Source organism: Micrasema longulum, unplaced genomic scaffold (assembly GCF_059751315.1).
Source record: "Micrasema longulum isolate JH-2025_06_02 unplaced genomic scaffold, ASM5975131v1 h1tg000140l, whole genome shotgun sequence".
NCBI lineage: Eukaryota > Metazoa > Arthropoda > Insecta > Trichoptera > Brachycentridae > Micrasema > Micrasema longulum.
Window position 1 is genome coordinate 740,677 of NW_028277346.1, and position 20,508 is coordinate 761,184.

The 20,508-nt window shown below is 33.8% G+C and overlaps 1 protein-coding gene across 7 annotated transcripts in view; it reads right to left on the reverse strand.

Moving 5' to 3' along the window:
• Positions 1–20,508, reverse strand: part of chb (CLIP-associating protein) — a 117,650-nt gene that overhangs the window by 81,318 nt on the left and 15,824 nt on the right. For all 7 annotated transcript variants that reach the window (XM_088242469.1, XM_088242470.1, XM_088242468.1 and 4 more), the window contains exon 3: positions 16,105–16,301. In XM_088242469.1, the coding sequence (XP_088098595.1) occupies positions 16,105–16,296 (192 nt within the window). In that variant the 5' untranslated portion in view covers positions 16,297–16,301. The remainder of the gene's footprint in view (positions 1–16,104; positions 16,302–20,508) is intronic.

Sequence of the window (20,508 nt, forward strand, 5' to 3'; positions counted from 1 at the left end):
CCACATACGTATGTTAAATAAACGCATTACTCCTAAAACAATTTTCCAATTTTTATATATCTTTTTGGCCCAGTTGGTTTGATTCAATTTAATATACAGGGTGGCCGGAGAAGTGACGTCCAAAGGAAAAATGTAGGTGCCTCATGTTGAGGGGTATTCGAATCACCATTAAAAAGACCAATTTAGCTTTGTGATTGTTTCGTTACGCCTTACCGATAATCTTAGTGACTTATTTAAGTAAATATCATTTTATTATTTAAATTATCGATAATCTTAGTGATTTATTAACGTTTGCGTCATTTCGTGAATAAATAAAAACATGTGTTTGGTGACCTGATCTGACCTAATAAAAATTATGTCATTATCACATATATCAAAGTTTTTTGTTTGTTTTTTTTATTTCAATCTAATAACGACTCATTAAATAAATGTCTTGTTTAAACTTGTAATAATTTATTATTACTAAGCTTTTTTTTAAATTATTGATTATAATCCGTTAAAAATATTAATTTTTAAAACGTGCGAAATAGCGAATGAATAACTTCAGCCCTACGGGAAATCGGATCTAATTTTTGTTTTTTCATTAAATTGTACGGCAAAGTTTCTTGAAAATGTACGAAAAAATATATATATAAAAACGGATGACGTCACTAGTTCATATGAATCAACCAATGATAAGAGAGCTGTGAAAGATACCCGGTTCGCGGAGAATAAGCGAAGAGTACCTTTGACGTCATATGCAGAGTAATTTAAGGCATCTACAGGGCGTGCTTATGACCTGTCATTGGCTGGTTTAAGTGGCCACTTTACACAATGTGTAACATTCACTATTCTGACCATATTTAAACATCTATACTCCTTCAATTCTATCATCTGTTGATGTTTGTGAAGTTAAAGAGCGGAAACTTTGCGGATGAGATTCATCTAATTGAATTATTTCACCTACATACTAGGCAACGCTTGAAAATGTTCTTCATCTCCGTTGTAATGTGTTAATATTAACAGCTCCTCGGGGAGTTGAATCCAGTCCTTGTCTACAAAAATTTGGACAAACTAAAATATTATTGTAATTGTTTATATATATATTTATTTAGAAGTAGGATTAATGTCATCATCATCATTCCCTTTCCGCACCTAATGGTGCATAGGGCACTGCATTGGTACACCAATCGCAGCATATCTCGATCAATTCTGTTACATGAAGGTTAGGTGATCAGTCTTACGCTTCAGGTACCAGTCTAGAGACTATAAAAATTATCTAGTGTGAAAATACCCTATTAAATAAAAAAATAATATCAACTATGTCGGGAATCGAACCCGACGAGGATTCATATTTATACAGGTAAACTTCACCGACAAGCCACAAAAAGTGGCTTGGTGAGGTTTTTGTATTTATCGGGTGTATTTCTTTAAGTATCTTATTTTTTATTCGCGAGTACTTTTACATTTAAATAACTATTTTTTTAAAAACCACCAAACTTCCTCATTATGCGAAAGTCGAGGGCTGCCTGTATTACCTTGAATATCACAAGTAAGGTCAATAATAATGCCACACCCATAAAAAACCTAAATGTTAATGATCGAACGTGTATATTTCTTTACTTCCTCCGTCCGTTTATTCTATGAATCCGTTGGTACGAAGGTAATGCAATCACGTGGACATCGACACACTGCCAGAGCACTGCCCTATGCACCGGTAGGCGGAGGATAATGGCACTGTTCCGATGACGACGCAGACGGAACTCTGGTGGTTCGTCACCAGACCATGTTTATTACAAGAAATACCTCTGATCCCACGCACACTGTTAAACCTGTCTTGACAAAATCGTACTAAATCGTCCGACCATTAAATGTATCGATTTATCGTTTTGATAAAATTTAATAATTATTTTTAATATTTTTTTACGCTTATCTGTGGAAGGATAAACAATTACATTGGTCCGACCGCTCATTCAAAGCAGCTCTCAAAGGAAATTCACCTTCCTGCTTCCCGAATTCTTCATCTTTCATCTTTCGGCATGAAGAATTCTATCACGGTATTTACCAACGTATTTGAGAAAAATGTTTGCCATCGGCTGCGGCACATCGACAGGAACGAGGTTGTAAAAAAAGTTCAAGGCAAGTAAAAATTGTCTGCAATGTTTTAAGTGTGTCCAAACATTTGCAGACAGGCTGGATTTCCTCCCTAAGGATTTATTTAGATATAAATTTGTTGCAACGGAGAGGGTGTGTAAAGCGGCCACTCAAACCAGCCAATGACAGATTATAAGCTCTGTAAATGCCTAGACTTCCATATTCCGTTCTCAAAAATGATTTCCTCTCTGTTGCAACAATTTAAGATCTAAATAACTCACTCACTCGCCGGGGAGGAAATCCAGCCAGTCTGCAAACATTTAGGCATACTCAAAGCATTGTTGAATTAACTACCTAGTAAAAGAAGAAGTATAAAAATTGGAGAATTGTTTTCAGGCGTTGCCTATTAGGTAACTCATATAGTGTTCATACGGCTCGACTGTGGAATCATCTCCCATCCACCATCAAAGATGTCACTAAAGTATCTGTGTTTATATCACGTCTGAAGAAACATCTCCTGTCTCTTCCTTAATCTCTCCTCCTTTCCTCTTTCCGCTTTTCCATTTTTCCTATTAAGTAATAGTATTGATTTAAGGTAATTTATTTACAAATCCACTTATTTCTTTTTCATATATCTTAACCTTTTTTATTTTCTATTAAATATGTTTTGTGTAACTTGAATTTTTAAAATTAAACATTTATTTTATTGGTCGATTGGAGTAAATTGCCATAATTAGCAATAAGTCCGCCGATGTACAATTAACATTATGTACAAGTTAAATAAAAAAAATAAATAAAAAAAAAGTTAACAAGTATCTTCAATTTTATATGATAAAAATAGAACATGTCTGTGTTTATTTTTTTTTCTAAAAATGTTCAATTACCAGTTACCGACGAAGACACTTTGAATTTTTATACAAATGCCATCCTGCCCGAACGTTGGCTTGCCTGCTATCATCTAGAAAAAATACTTTTCATCTAGGTACTTGTTTGTGATTGAATTCCAACACTAAAAATTGTAGATATTCAAAAAATATTGAATTTAAGTAGGTACTTGTTTATGGTTGAATTCCAAAACAAAAAATAAATATTTTTTCAAATATGTCAAACGTCAAACTCCGGTCGTCTCACCAACAAAGGGGTGTAGTTATGTAGGAATACGATTTTTAAAAATGTATTGAATTTAATATTATTTTAGTGTTACTAAAAATCAAATAAAAATAAATAAATGGGTAGAAATTATAAGGAATTTAAGGAAAGAATCTGATTGAGATCCACAAAAAACTATTTTTGTACACAAAAAAACAACAACTTTCCATTTTTTGCAAATGCATTCTCCTCGAATGCAACCCTGGTAGATCGATGAATAAAACATTTATGCTCCTAACTTTTTTTTTACATATTCGACTGAAGATTTTAATACCTACGAACACGCACAGCGCAAAAATCTATATTTCTCTGAAAACCGCACGTTAATCGATTAAGCCGTTTAGGAGGAGTACAGTGACATCACACGTACAGAGGAATTATATATATAAATATACACACTTTCGTACATAAATATCGATATTAGTTTTTACCGTCTCAGTATATACCGATGAAGATAGCGTTCATAATCGCGGCGCTGGGAATATAATTCATATGTATTATAGGTACTTTATAAATACTTTATATTATTTATTCATTTATTATATATATATATACGGCCTAAGCCAATTACAACAGTTACATGAAGAAACATAAATGCAAGAAACTGAACAAAAAGAACATAAAACTATTTAGCAAAGACAAACAAGGGCAAAACAATAATAGTATACAATATATTTAAAAAAAGAAAGACCAAAAACTTTGAGCTAAACCATGCCAATCCAACTTCATCCCACACTGTTTAGTCGCGAAGAGATCTACGAAAAGCCGGAAGATCTATCCCAAAGAATTCCAAGGCGTGTGATGAATTGACTAATCTACACATTCTGGACATTGGGGCATAGAAACCAAAGTTGCTCTTAGAAGATTTTATAAATAGCAGATTTTGACTTTTGGTGACACTGTTGGGAACATGAAAAGAAATTGATTGCAACAGAGATGGGACATCACTTAAAGCATTAAGTATTTTGAAAATGCACATAAGGTTCATCTCAGTTCTACGTCTCTCCAATGAAGACGGATTAAGAGATTGCTCTATTTCAAAATAAGAATAATTACCCCTTTGTAATCCGAGCAACCATGCCACTTTTCCAAGAAAACGGTGTTGGACAGACTCGATATGGTCAATATGAGTCCTGTAGAATGGAGACCAAATAGGAGAAGCGTATTCTAGATGGGGTCGAGCTAGTGAGCAATAAAGAGTTTTGATGGTATTAATATTTTTGAAGCCCGCCGTCACTCTATTGATAAAACCGAGAAGTTTGAGAAATTTGTTTACAATATTATATGATTTATAAATATAAAAAACAATTAAAATTTACTATTTTCCGTGCCCATGAAGAATACAGTTTTGAGTGTGAAATAGACCGCTGATCTCAGGTGAAATTTCTTAAAAGGAAAATCGACCGGAGATAGGTCCGCCTCGCAGTGTACTGATTGGCGCGACCATATCCCCTAATCTCTGTTGAGATGTCTATAATATGGAGTGTCAATTATTGTACTAGACTGATATAATGCAACATTAAGAGCAATTTACCAAGACGATGGTTAGTTAGTATTTACCGTCCGCCTACACACAAGCTAGTGTGTTTGTTCTCAACTATATTCGATTCTATGTCACCCAATTGTACTTGTCCCATTAATGGTTCGCCAGTGCTGTTGCGAGACTGACATTGCAGATTTTTCAGTGCAGGCGGACGTCAGAGCTAATGTCCACTAATGTCAGAGACGCCCCTTCTTTATTTACATTGAAATCACGTATGAAGTCACTTTCTGAATATTTGAGTTTTTACTGTCTCCTCCCTCTCTCCTTCCCTCTTCACCCCCCCTCTCTTCGTAGTATAGTGTACATATTTAGTCAATTTTTATTTCATAAAAAATATATATGTTTATTTTATTTATTTCGAATACAAACAGATGTACAGGTTAAATTAATATTTTTTTTAAAAAACTATATAAAATGTAGACATAGTAGGGCCTGCCATCCAATTATATGTATTAACTAAATAATACTGTAATAAAGCGACGACGGCTTGAAGTTTAAACTATATAAATAATAAAAATATTATATATTAAAATAAGATAAATATGGACAAAACAAGGAGATAGTGGAAAGGAAAAGAAGGAAATTTATAAGGAGCGGTAGAGGATGATTGAAGGAAAGTAAGAGTGGTTGCAATTGCATTTGATTTAATGATTAAATGAATTATGAATGAAGAGCATGAATCAAGCCTAATAGGCTTGAATTAATAATTCACTTCTGTACATAATGTATGGAGTGCTAAATATATCAAGACTATTGAATTTTTTGTTAAATGTTTCACATATGCGAGGGATCGTAGAATGTTTCCGATGATTAGTTTTAATTTTACGAATATAGAAAATATCAAGAGTCTATTTGGCCTGGAGGGGACACGGTAAGCAAGTAGATTAATGAGTTGCGGGGAATCGAATTTATTATTTATCAGGCGCGTTCCGTCCATACATACTGTGGATGCGACGCATCTCTTGATGTGGGGGTTCTTGTGGGGGGTCGGTGGTGTATCTTCGTAATCGCCAGGGAGAATTTATCTTTAACTAAACCGTCAAGGTGAAGGTATGACGTTTTTATCTTCCCATCATAATCGAGGCCCAGATAATGAGATGGATTTCGGACAAAGGGATTTTGATTATTATTTAATTAATAATAAAAATAATTTATTATTAGTGTATTTATGTAATTATATTTCACATGTTAATATATGTATGGAAAAATAAACAAATAAAAAAAAACCTACATTTACTTTCTATTATAACAATTAGTAACAATAAAAATGTTCAAAAAGGCTATAAAAAATTGGATAGTGGAGCTAGGTAGAAGTAAAATGGATTGTCTCATTCGCCCAAACCAATATTGAATTTACTGCTCTACAAGTGTATAGCTTATGTTAGGTTTTTGTTCTTTCATTGTGCGTTTTGTTATATAAATAATATAGATGTACATAAATATATAGTCAACAATATTTTGAGTTTGTTCAAATTTTTGTAGACAAAGACTGGATTCAACTCCCTGGGGAGCTGTGTATAGTAACATATTACAACAGAAATGAAGAACATTTTAGAGAAGGTAATATAGAAGTCTAGGCATCTACAGGGCTTATGACCTGTCGTTGGCTGGTTTAAGTGGCCACTTTACACACTGTGTAAGCTCTCTAACTTCACAAACATCAACAGATGGAAGAATTGAAGGAATATACATGTTCCAATATGGGCAGAATAGTGAATATTACAGTGTGTAAAGTGGCTACTTAAACCAGCCAATGACAGGTCATAAGCCCTGTAGATGCCAAGACTTCTATATTACTTTCTCTAAAATGTTCTTCATTTCTGTTGTAATATTTTAAATATGTAGTATTTAAAACTGTCTGAACATTATGTTAATTATCTGTTTATTAAGTTAGTCTTCTGTGTTTATTCTCAAATGCATTTTTTTTAAAAGTATATTGTTAAGTGTCCTCGGTACGGGTAACCCCAGTGAGGTCACATTATTTGTATTATTAATTATAGTTTGTAAGAGAAAAAATATGCATAAATAAATAAAATACTGAAAGCTGTTTTTTACTGCTCATTGCTATATAGCAAATGGTTCGAAATTCCTGGTAGAACATTACCTCGTATATAACTAATTTTGTTATTTTTGACAAAAAAAAATGCCGTTTCGCTTATGCCGGCAGTGCGTTCTTGTTATTTTCCTGGCAAACAGCACCAAAAGAGCAGCCTCGCAAAAACAATGCCCAATGAATCGAACCACTGAGCGCAGTCACACAGATCTCCACCCATCTCACTCCCTCCCGTGGCGATCAGCTGTGAGATTCTAATAGGAGGCGCGTTGTCCTCGTCTCGCCTAATCAAAGTCAATGGGACGTGGGAAGAATACATATAAGAGATAGTAATGTATAAGCCTCAACTGCTGGCGGCTTAGCACAAGAGTAGATGAGTGTTCGTTTGCAATTATTTTTTATGGAGACGAAACGAACGCGAATACAAACGAGGCGGTCGACGCAGAAGTGACGTAACCCGCAGACACGTGGAACTGAGATAATCGCGTTCAAAGATAAGCTATTTATACAAACGGGTAATGGTATGAGCAATGGGTCTAATCACTTCTAATTTATAAAACGCATGCTTATGGACCCTTTCCAATGTTAAAGTCAATAAAGTTAAATCAAGCTTGCAATTCTCGACCTTAGTAATTACGGTCCGTTGTATTACTGTAAACATTAGCTAACTTCGTGATTGATAATAATTAGAACACGTCCAATTTTTAAACAAATATTTGAACCAAGATCTGCGAGCGCATCCCACGCCTGTAAAACCGTCAACTTCGAATGTAAAGGCTTATTTGTTGCTGGTTGTGTCACTTTCTTTATATTCAGTCTTTTATCTATTTGCTTCACTGCACTTTTTTCAATTTTGTAAGAGTCTTAAAGCGCCTAACGTATTGGCCAACACATTGGCCAACGTGCAGGGGGCAATTTGTGGCTAGCAGATCTGGCACACGCGCTTGCACATACGCTGGCGCGTGATCCGTTAGTTGTTTATTTTTCAACACACATCAAAGGGCGCTGGACGAGCGCTGGTCATCGCATTTGCTACGAACTACCATATTATTATTGTGTGTATAATAATAAAAAAACACTTCGTTGTATTTAAATCTACTAAAATAATGTACGTAGCATTGTCTCCAACTAAATTTTTACCGCTTTTGAAATTTGCCTTCGATAAATTACTGGCGATTCTTCGTTAAACCGTAGATAATAACAGAGTTTTGTTCGACTATACGAATTTGGAATCTTAACAGTACAATGCATGTTAGCTAAATACGATCTTTCGCATAAGCGATCGTAAACACCTTCGTTTGAGTTTGTGCGCAGCCCCTGCACAGTGCTCAGCTGATTGGGTTGCGTATTCCGGACGCGGTGATAATTTCCAACGCGTCAAATTTTTATTTAACACGTAACAAAAATAGCGCTTAGGCTCGCTAAGATTTTGAAAACGATCAAAATGATTTACTATTTAAACTAAAAAATTTGAACATATCCATGTAAATGCCTAAACTTCCTTATTCCTTTCTCAAAAATATTACCTAAAAATAGCTATTTATATAGAAGTAGCCCATTTCCAAAATTCATCTGGTCCAACATGTTTTGTTTCAACCCAACATGATTTATTTAATGTTTTTTTTTACAAAAAAAATATATATCTTACGCTAAAAATGGATGGAAAAATAATTTTAAAAATCCTAGATAGAAAATGTTACGAAAAAATAATGCATCAATTTTGTAGCACTATGAAATGATTACACTCATGAAAATATTTGGTACGAAAAAATGTGTTTATCGTAAGTATTTGATGGAAAGCGAGAAATATTTTTTCATATTTTGTTATACATAATTGTACAGCACACTGACATTTGAATTTAGACTGTTTACGGCGTTGCCTTGTTGATTCATGCACCATCTAACGACTCGTTTCATTTTTTTAAACTTCAGATACAGGAACCTGAGCCATCTGACCTTTACGCTCCTTTTGTACTATCTCGGCTATGAATCTAATTCGTGACATCACATAATCATTGGTATAATTTGTTTTGGGTAATTTTATGGTCATTTTTATGGTATCAAATTAAACACACACTGCAATAAAGGTTAAGATATTCACATAAAAAAGTATCGACCTAAAAAAAACAGTATCTTAATAAAATGAATTAAATATAATGCTAACGAAAAACATGATAATACTTTTTTTTATTATTTAAAGTTATAACATAGACAAGGTGACGTTTTTAACTGTTTTATGGCACTTAGGAATAGTTTCAAGGGGAATAGATAAATTATAGAAATATTTTCAAAAGTACTTTTAAAGGGATATTTTTTATATTTTATAAAAGATAAGTATAAAAGTAAACATTTAAGCTCAAAATGGACAAAATGATATTCTTGCAACAGAGAGTGAAAACATTTTTTGAAATGGGAATATGGAAGTCTAGAAATTTACAGGGCTTATGACTTGTCATTGGCTGGTTTAAGTGACCACTTTACACACTGAGTAACATTCACCATTCTGCCAATGTTTAAACATCCACCTTTCCTCAACTCTTCCATATGTTGACTTTTGTGAAATAAAAGAGCTGAAACCTTTATCATGTGGGTGAGATTAATCCGACCGAATCAATTCACCTATTGGGCAACGCCTGAAAACAATTTTCCAATTTTTATACTTCTTCTTTTACTAGGTAGTTTAATCAAAAATGTTTTGAGTATATACAAATGTTTGTAAACAGGTTGAATTTCCTTCCTAGAATCATTTAGATCTAAATAACTCCCTACGGAGGAAATCCATCCTGTCTACAAGCATTTGGACAAACTCAAAACAAGATGATATTATTTGGAAATGGAGAGCAGACGGACAAGATGCGTTTTGGAATTGGACGATGTTTTCCAGCGTTATACGGACTGTAAAAAAATTGTTTTTTTTTTAATGTTGTTGAAAATTTAGGCTTGTGCTTCTTTATGCCATACTCAGTTCATTATTAATAAAAACGGGACAAGATTAATTTTGAAAATATATAAGGTTCATACAGTAGACACTCTTTATAAAATAAATGGTTAACTTTTTTGGTTTAAGTTTACAACGATTTAAACGAGCACTAAATAAATAGTCCAGATCTTGTCTCGATGTCCCTTACGTTTGTCAATGCTTCTTTCTTTTTGTTTAAAATGTTTTAAACTATTCTTTTATTGTAATATTTAAACCTTATAAATTGTATACATGGACAATGTCCGTTAATAAATAAATAAATAAATTCCACTATACAGATTTATAAAGAAGAAAAAATAAAAGAATTTGAGGTGAATAAGTCACTCAGATACCAAAATAATATTAAAATTCCTAAATTCCACACGTCATGGTCAAAATAGCTTTGTCTTCAAAGGTGTAAAAAATTATAATAATCTCCCCAATGAACTAAAAATAATATAAAGTAAATCAAAAGAAATTTTTTGAACACGTAAAAACTGCATTAAATTTTAATTAGTATAAATGTATTATTATTTTTTGTTTTTTTCTTTATATATTCTATGTTTTGTTTCTCATATACTCGTATATTGAAAATTATATAAACTCTTATAAATAAACAACTACAACAGTGTAAGTCACTATCCAAGCACAAGAGTTAGTCTCTTTTTTTGGAGTGTTACAGTGATAACATTTACTAGATGTATAAAAGTAAATAAGTATGTATAGAATTTTAAAAAAACATGTATCATTTATGAAATTTATTAATCAAAAATAAAAAAATATATTCATACATTTTCCCATCGACTCATATCCCTAAACCACATGAAAGGAGATAGATGAACATAAAATATTATTATGGATAACTTACATAGCGCCATTTTCGTAATATATTTTTTTGTCACATGCTGGCACGTTGGCACATGTCAATCGTTTTAAATTTACAATGGTAAATATGTACAAACATTTTATTTTTGGTTTTCCTAATTCTATTCTTGTGTAATATAAATTTATTTATGACACATTATGTCCATTGATAATTATAAGTTTGAAATCATATTTAGTCTAGTTTTAAGTACCTATTATATTATAACCGTATTGTTGCAAGCAAGCGAATTGCCTTATGAATTGGTGAATTCCTTCCAAGGTAACAAGGCAGTTGATGAATCGGTAAAGCTAGGAGCTGAGGCAGACCAAATAGGCTCAGAGCCCTACTGTGGGCTGTGAGCCTATTTGTATAGAATTTACTATTATTTGTATAGAATTTTTTTTAAACTTAAAAAAAAAATGTATTCATAACAAATAAAAATACAATATTACAACTAAATACAATTTTTTAGATTAATCAAATACATATATTTACATTAACGTTTCCCATTACGTAAAAGAAATTTTTAAACAATTCTTGTGTACATAATGGGGAGTGACGTCTTACAACAGTTTATTTTATTTTAATTAATAATATTTTTAGGATAACAAATAAATTACAAAAAATATATAAACGATGTTTTCAATCAGTGTTACATAAAGAAGAATTAAAGATGTAATTTTTCACTTCTTTCTTAAATATACTGTATTCCTGACTGTACTTTTTATTATCTTTGTTCATTTCATTAAAGAAAAATATTCCTCTGTAAGTATAATGATGTTGTGCAGTAATTGTTTTTAATTTAGGAATTAAGATTTTACCACCTGTTCTAGGTCGCGTACTTACGTTTTGTGACCTAGAAATACTACTATTTATTTTTCAACAATTCTTTTTATATAGCAATTTTATATCTAAAAGCTTAATTTTTTAAATAATTGAACAGTGGGAAAAGTAGACGGATTTTTCAAAATAACTTTTGTAATTAATTTTTGTATTTTTTCAGCCGGTAAAATATTCGTTTTAAAAGCACATATACCTTTTATGAAATTTATTAATGAAAAAAAAAATTTAAAAAAATAGGCGACTCACGAATGCGAGTAAATCGTGATATCAAATTTAATACGGCTTGTTGTATCCGGAAAAAAAACACTGATAATATTGGGATTGATAAAAATGACACTGCATTGCATTTGTTAGCAATATAACGCACGCACGCAATGCAACTATGAATAAATGGATGCAATGAGTTTCAATTGCTATTTATTTATTTTATTTATTTATTTATTTATTCACACTCTTTATCAAAATACAATTCCATGTTCACTTTGCCCAGCTAACAAGGGTACATACCCCGTTCCAAGCTAGGCAATTACATTTTAATATATTATAATAGTTAACAAATTAATATAGAGCACAGACAAACAAAATATAAACTTATTCGGATACACATTTTGATTCATATACATACAGACATACACATATATACACACATGTATATATAAATATACACATATATACACATGTACATACACACACACGTACATACACCCATGCGCATACACATACATACATTCATAAAAACATAGACAATTTATTTATGCGAAACTTCATGGTTGTCATCTATAAATATTTTTTTTTTTAATTATTCCTTATTTTTTATATTTCATTTTTGACATCCAGTAAGGTTCTCCAATCCGTGGCATGCATCAACTTTTCTGACTCCCTACGACCAATGTCATGAAAGAGCGAGGTCAACACCTTCCGTAACTTGACAGCACTCCCGTCTTTCCACGATTCTGGCAAAAGGTTATGGACCTTTTTGCCTACGTTATAGTGTTGTCTCGATGCCAGAACAGTGTTGACCCCTTCACTTAGTATCAGATCCCTATTAGAGTATCTTGTATTATGGTTGTGGTTGACGCTCGGGTAAATGTCTCTCTTTATGTGTGTAACCACTGCCGTTCTCAATATATACTGTTGAATAATATTCAGTATTCTGAATTCTTTGAAGAGCAAGTCACTTGGATAGCGAAATGTTTTTATTAAGATGACTCGAATTAAAGATTTCTGTGCAATTGCTACAGGTTCAAGGGTTCAGGTGCTACAGGTTATTATGACGAGCCTTTGAAAGGGACAAAAACCTCTCATTTTCAAGAATGTTTCTTGTAATAAAATTAGGGAATAATGAACACTCAAAACAAATACACGGTTTTTCAGGGCTAGACCGCGAAACTTCAGAGAAAAATTCCTCATGGTAGGCTTAAAAAAAAATCCTGATAATTTTTTTCCAAAGACATTAAATTTTTTTTTTTTTAATTATCTTAAAATGTAGTATATCCTTAATTTCTCGTGGCTCAAGCGTCTATTATTTTGACAGATAACAAACTTGGGCCTACTTGGTTTGAATATAAACATATTACGATTGCGCAGTTTATTTAGATATAAATAAATTAATTGATATTATTATTCAAGACTCAAACGAATGCAATGAAAATGAGCTGGCTCCGATCCCCTATAAGGCTAGCCACCTCGGTTGGTATCTGATTACTCATGTCGTTGTAACTACACACGAAGCAAAGTGTATCTATAAAAATATTTCTCGTGATTGATATTGCTTATTTAATTTTCCGAGGAGAAAGATTCCATCTGTGCCGACTCGCAATTGGAATCCAATACACGAAATGGCGATTTTAATTACGTAAATCGGTTTTTCGTGAGAAAATATTGGACGGCTTCTATTAGTGAAGCTCGTATTACATGTTCTTTAAATGAAACAATATCTTGAGCAATATTTGACCCAATGAACATTGTGTCATTGTAATACATAGATTGGGTGAACTCTTCAAACAAACAAACCATAAAATAAACCAAAGTCGGGAACAAAATGCCGAACACTCCTCTAGTGGAACGGAAGGCCCGTTGACTGCTGCCAACAGGCCGGCTTCTCCTGAAGAGTTTTAAGTGGTTTCCTATCCACATGAGCAAATGCTGAGAAGTTCCTGATTGGTCCACATTAGTATATCCCCCCTGATCCCAACGGTTTAGATAAATTAAAAGAAATTTAATTGCAGAAAAATCCACTTTTAAACCTTGTATATTTATAAGCAAGGTAAATAATAAAGCTACTCCTATTTAAAATAAAATAAAATGAAACAAACAAACCATCACGCCGTTTCTCCGTAGGGGTAGGCAGAGAGGATAGAACGCCACATCACTCAATTTTTGCATACAAATCTCGCTTTCTCTAGATTCATGCATCTTCTCATGCACGCGCGCTGATTATTTCGACTTTTAACATGCCCATCTTCAAGTATTTGTTGGATTTGGTCATGCCATGTATTTTCAGGTCGATTTCTGCATCCATCAACATTAGCATTTTAATTATTTTTTGCCGTTTTTTCGCTGTCCATTCGCTCTACATGTCCAAACCAGTGTAGAGCTCCTTTCTTGATTTTGTCGATAGTGTAAGCACTACTGAGATAAGTCTCAGCCTTACAGTCATAATGTACGGATCTCAAAATTTGTGCATCTATCGTACATAGTTTTACCACACATTTGCCCGAGAGATCGCATTTCGACAGCATTCAGCCTACTTTCATCCCTGTTTTTCCAAGTCCATACTTCGCTCCCATACATCAGGGTCGGGACCAGGACTCCATTGGGTGAAGTGTGAAGTCTTCAGAGTAATAATTCTTTAGCTCTATTGCACAGAACGAAAGCGTTCCAAATTTTTGGTTTTATTTTTAGTTTAACAACGTGTACCGAGCGGTTTCAGTTTGCGTTGCAATTCTCGACACGAGTACTAACGGCTCGTTGTATTACTATAAACTGTAGCTAACTTCGTGGTTGATAATCAAATAATGGTTTTGTACATATGGGCGACTCTATTAGCGACATTATTACTCTAAGATTAAGTATGTGGTTAAATTCAAAAATATTAGAACACGTCCTATTTTTCAACAAATATTTGAACTAAGATCTGAACGCGCATCCCCCGCCTGTGATACTGCTAACTGTCAACTTTAACTGTCAACGCGTATTTTTTGTTGGTTGCGTCGTTTTCTTTATCCTCTGTCTTTTGTATATTTATTTCACTGCACTTTTTCACTTATGCAAGAGTTTTAAAGCGCCTCTACATGTTACTAATACGTTGGCCAATACATATTGGCTAACGCGCAGGGGACTATTTATTGCTGGTGGAGCTAGCGCACGCACCGGCACATACACTGGCGCGCGATCTGTCTTTCGTTGGTTTTTCAACTTACATCAAAAGTCGCTGGTCATCGCATCCACACTTGTTGCGCCACATTTACTATATGTATTGTGTATTGCACATTAACTAGGTAGCGGCGTTAAAATTTATTGCTACCTACTGAGCCCTAGTTGGAATGTTGCGATTATACTACTGTGGGTACAGTTTTTTTCTCTCCGGCCCAATAACAACTGAACTGTCACCGAATGTGCATGCGATTTTGATTTTCTCAGTGTGATCGCTAACAAGTTATTCTAGCTATCAATAAGTCATTTCAATCCACTGGGTATCGCATAAATCAATAATCAAAGCATGAAAGGTTGTTTTTCAAATTTACCAAAAAATCCAATACTAATGCCGTTGTTCAAGGGTTCTTGGGATGCTATTCTGAACCACTCTCGCGGCACGAGAAAACAGTTTTTGTCGTGTATTTTATATGTAAATACGCGAGATAATACAGCCACGAAAACGTTTGGAATACTAACCCTGGTCTGATATATGTCTTAAATATTTTGTTTTATTTGTAATGTTATTTTGGTAGAATAAATTATTTTAGTTATAATAAAATAAATACAGGGTGTTCATTAAACCCTGCCACATCCGAAACCACGATAGTCAGTATGAGCAAGAAGACACATTGATATATTAAAATAATTTTTTGGAACAAATATTTTTTTTTTTTTAATATTAAAAAAAAAACAATGGTTGTTTACTTCTGCAGGGGAGAAACGAGGGGGGAGGGGGGAGCCTGAAACCTTGACAACCACGCGGCCGCGCTCCCTTCACTTCTTCCCTGCAAAGGTAAGCAACCAATTGTTTTTTTTCATATGCTAATATTTATTTTTGTCCATACTGATCATCGTGGTTTCGGATGTGACAGGGTTTAAAGAACACCTGTATAACAACTTTGTTTTTAACCACTATTTTTTTTTTCCACCGACCGGTTTTGAAGCAAACAAGCTTCTTCGTCAACGTTTGCGTAACTAATGAATTATTTCCTTTTTTATTTTAATTATGTTTACTAAATACTACACGTGGAGCATAAATCGAGTCTTTTTTTTCCTAAAAGTGGGTAATTTGATATGATTATTTTCGAAGCTAGACAGGAGTGGACTTAAAGAAATATTGTTAATTTGGTAATCAATATTTTTTTCTTGGTGAAATGATGGTGGAAATGAACTGGTATAAATGAATATAGTCGGCTAGTTACCTTGAAGTTGCCCCCGTTGATCCAGGGCAGCAGGCCGTCCACCAGCTGGCCGAGGTCCTCGCACACGAGCCCGTTGGCCGGGTTGGCCAGGAAGGCCAGCAGGTCCTCGCCGAGCAGCTGGCGCGCGCGCGGGTCCGGCCGCGCCAGCAGCGGCGCGAACCCGTCCAGGGTCGCGGGCCGCGCGTACGCCATGGCGGCTGCAACACAAACGTCGTGCTGATAACAGAAGCTCTTCAAGTTACCGTATACCAGATTGCAACAAGAAAATAAATCGTTCGTCCAAAAGTGAGCGAATCCGCCCTCCCGAGGGCGCTGAAAAGGACGAAGGGGGCAGTGCTGGCCCCGGGGAAAGTCAGGGGGGCATTGGTAGCAAAAAGGGGGCAGTGAGACTAAAAATATTTTAGCATTATAAAATATCTATAATGTCTACGTAAAAACAGAGACAAATATTGTGACAAACCACCAGGCTCACCCTTCCCATTAAAAAATCATTCTTTTTTCCTACTTCCCTGACATTATTCACTTATCGTCGGGTTTGAAACTACATTTAAAAAAAAATATATATGTCTTTATACCCTCATTGAATTACAGTGCAAATTTAATCACAGCAGAACTCCAATTATCCGAATCAATTGGGACCGGACCCCATTCGTATAATCAAAAATTCAGATAGTTAGATATTTTCCGAAAAAGGGTCTATTTTAATTTATTACTGTATGTTTTTTATTTTTATTTAAGAAGGTAAATATGAACAGAAAATATAAAAGGAAAAATAATGAAACCCACTAAACCGCGAAACCGGCTGGTCAGCAGGTTTCTTTTTTTTCCTTTACAAAGAAAAACGTTAAAGAAAGTACATAAATTCCAAAAGTAATATAAACATTATTAAGAACTAAAAGCATACGTATTTTTTTACACAAAATTTATTTACAAAAATTTTAATAGATGACTGTTAACATAAAATAAATATATATAAATATATTTATTTATATATATATACATAAAACCTTGTTACATATTAGCCATTTAATTATTTTTTTCTCAAAAATTTTGTCAACATTTTCTTTTAAGATCTGCTTAGGCATTTGTTTTGAAATTGAAAATTTTAGTAATTGTATAATGAAGTGTTTTTTGGCCATACTTGTTTACAAACCTCGGTACTGACAAGCCTTCACGTTGTGCTAGCCTTGTATTATGTGTATGTGTATACTTTTTCTGGTAGATACTATCAAATCGATATCTAGTAACAAATTTGAGCCATAGAATAGCATTTACGGACAGGCACCCTTGCTTTTTAAAAAGTTCGGGTACCTCTTCCTTATCAATTCTAGCTGATCTGTTCATTAATTTAAGAGCCGAGTTTTGTAAAGATTGAATTTTTTGATGTTGGTTTTACAAAAAAGGCCCCAACTGGTAATACCATACCTAATAACTGATTCCGCCAATAATTGATAAATAAGTCTTAATGTTTTTATTGGTCCTTAATATTTTACATACTTTGGTAATATGTTCATCCCATTTAAATAAATTACCAATAGTAATGCCCAAATACACATATTCATTAGTGAACGCGAACATTGTAGTTAGCTACACTAATTTTTTCACAGTTACATAATATGACAATGCCATTATGAAGACAGTTGAAATTATGAGATGCTAAATTAATTTGATTTAGTGCTGATACATGAGGGGATCTGACATGCATAATTTGAGTATTTTTTGCATTTATTGTAAGACCCATATCATGCGACCATTTTTTTATTTATTTACAATTTTAAAAAACCCGTTAGGGTTACATTAGAAATTTAATATTGTCTAGTCATTTTATGTCTCGTCTAGTCTAGTTAGTTCAGTCATCATGTGCTTTTTCAGATTGATTTTAAATTTGTCTCCATTAAAAGTTTTCAAATAGTAAGGTAGGTCGTTGTAGTGTTTAAGTCCATTATGTAGTATTTTTGACTGTCCTGTGTTTGTCTTTGCTTTTTCAATATGATAGTGTTTTTGTTGTCTGGTGTTATATTTATGTATGTCAGCATTTTTGACTAATATTATGTCGTCGTCTTGTATGTTTCCCAGTGTTATTTTGTGCACAATTTTTAAGGTCTCAATTTTAGTCAAGTAGTTTATGTCAAACTGGTGTGTTTTTTTGTACAGTTCAGTCGTAGAGGTCAGGTAGGGTAGGTTGTATGTTAGTTTAAGAATTTTATTTTTTTGTCTTTGTATTCTTGTTATGTCTGTCTTGTTACCAGTTCCCCAGAAGGCGATCATGTAACTCAATTTACTTTTGACATAGGCTTCGTACATCATAATTTTTTCCTTTCTTGATATAAAATCTTTAATTTTGTAGAAGAGGCTATGTAGTGATGCCATTACTATTTAAGCAAGGAATTCTACTCTTCTTGTAATTGACTTTCCGCAATAGATAAATGTCTGAGAAATAACAAGAAAATGAAAATGAATTATTAAAAATGAAAAATGAGCTTTTAATAATTTAATGAAAGGGCAACATTTTTAAATGTTAAGCGTAGTTACAAGTGTTGTACATTAGAACAGTATGTACGTACCGTACTGTAAACGAAAGTCATTGCTTGCTAAACATCTCGGTCAAAGTGAGCTGTTTGACTGTCATCATCACGAACAGTGGAGGAAGGGGGGACATTAGCGCGCCGAGACAGAATCATTTTTCTGGGTATCGCAGTACATTTCCGTCTTATTTTTATATTTTTCTGAAATTCTGAAAGCGATTCGGATAGTCCGAGTTCGGATAATTGTAATATTTTTTTCTTTGTAAAGGGATAGGGTACTTATTTTTCATCCCGAATTTGAAAAAAAATACAATGAAAAATATATGTAATATATCAACAATGAGCAAGGCTTTTTGAAAATGAGTAGGCGGTAAGGTGGGATGTCAAAAAGAATCCATTTGAAATTAATTCTTTAAATTTGTATAATGAGGAAGTTCAATGGCATATTTATAATTTTTTATTTGTTGCTAGGCAACGTTCCTGCTGCTTCCGAGCGGAACGCACACGTTCACTTGTTTTGTCCTCCCCTTACGGGGGTGATATTCGGATCCTCTGCCTCTGATCACCCTGGGAGTTCTTCTTTATTCGAGGCCGTTCTCTCATTGTAAATATCCGTGTTTTTATTTAGGTTTGCCAAAAAAATGTTACCTTGTTTCACTTATTCCAAACTTTTTGATCCACCACCCAGTAGAAAAAGAAGTAGCGAAAACTGAAACATAATGGGCAAAGATGGGAGCCGGCGGAGAACACGCGAGCAGGGCGATTATGGACGCTCTCTAGGGGATAGAGAAAGCGTTGCACGTAATTAGTACGTACATTACGTGCTATGAACTCTAAGCGCTTTCTTTTTCTTTTTGTTCCGAATCGCACTGCTGTAGCTCAATCATAAATAACTAAAGCATTTGAGCGATCACAATGAACAATGATAAACATGCTTAAGTTATCGCAGTCATAAGTCAACGCGTGTGTAATCTCTAAGTCAACGCTCGTGTCGGTTTGTTTTTTGTTTTCCTCGTTAATAAATGCAGTTCATTGGCGAAAAATCGGCGTTTACTATAAAAAAAAAATACAATATATTGCATTTGCAAAATAGTAAGGAGTATCTAATACAAAAAAGTGAAAATTAAATTACAATTACAATGGCGACTGCTTTTTTTGACGTTTGGCTTGCCAACCGCCCGCTAAATGCAATGAATAGCATGATAAATAATAGAATAAAAATATCAGTTTCGGAATATTTTCCATATTTACACCGATGAAATTTAAATATGTGATTGCGCAGCAGGATTATAAGTCGCGAAACGTAAATATTTTGGCATTTAATATTAGGTGTTCACGGATGTTCCATTGTGATCGCGAATACGATAAACAACCATTATTTATTTCTGAAAGTTAAATCTTCTTCTTCTTCTCGGTTAAGATCGATTAATTTGGTATCAGCTAAAAGCTAACTCCTGAGACTTTGAGTTTCAGCTGTTCTTCCCTCTCCTTGGTGGTCTTCCGGGCAGACGGCAAACGGCCGGGATTTCGTGGGCAATGGTATAGGGGATTTTAGAGCTGTCCATTAATGGAATTATTGACGTAATCTCTCCATCTATTTACTATGCACTGGGTATCGCAAATCCGTCTAACTTCTTGACTCTAGATTCTGCCTCTTTTGGGTTTCCCTGCGATTGCCTCTAGTACTTTCATCTCTGACGTTCTGAGCAGTTTTTGGTTTTTCTATTTGGTTTTTCTATTTAATTTTTCTACTTCGTATTTCGTATTTTTTATTTTCTGTCTATCCTCGCCTCTTTTGTATACACCATGATTTGGTCTGACACACCTTTTGTATATCCGAATTATGTTTCCAATAATCATGTGTTCACTGTACTATACG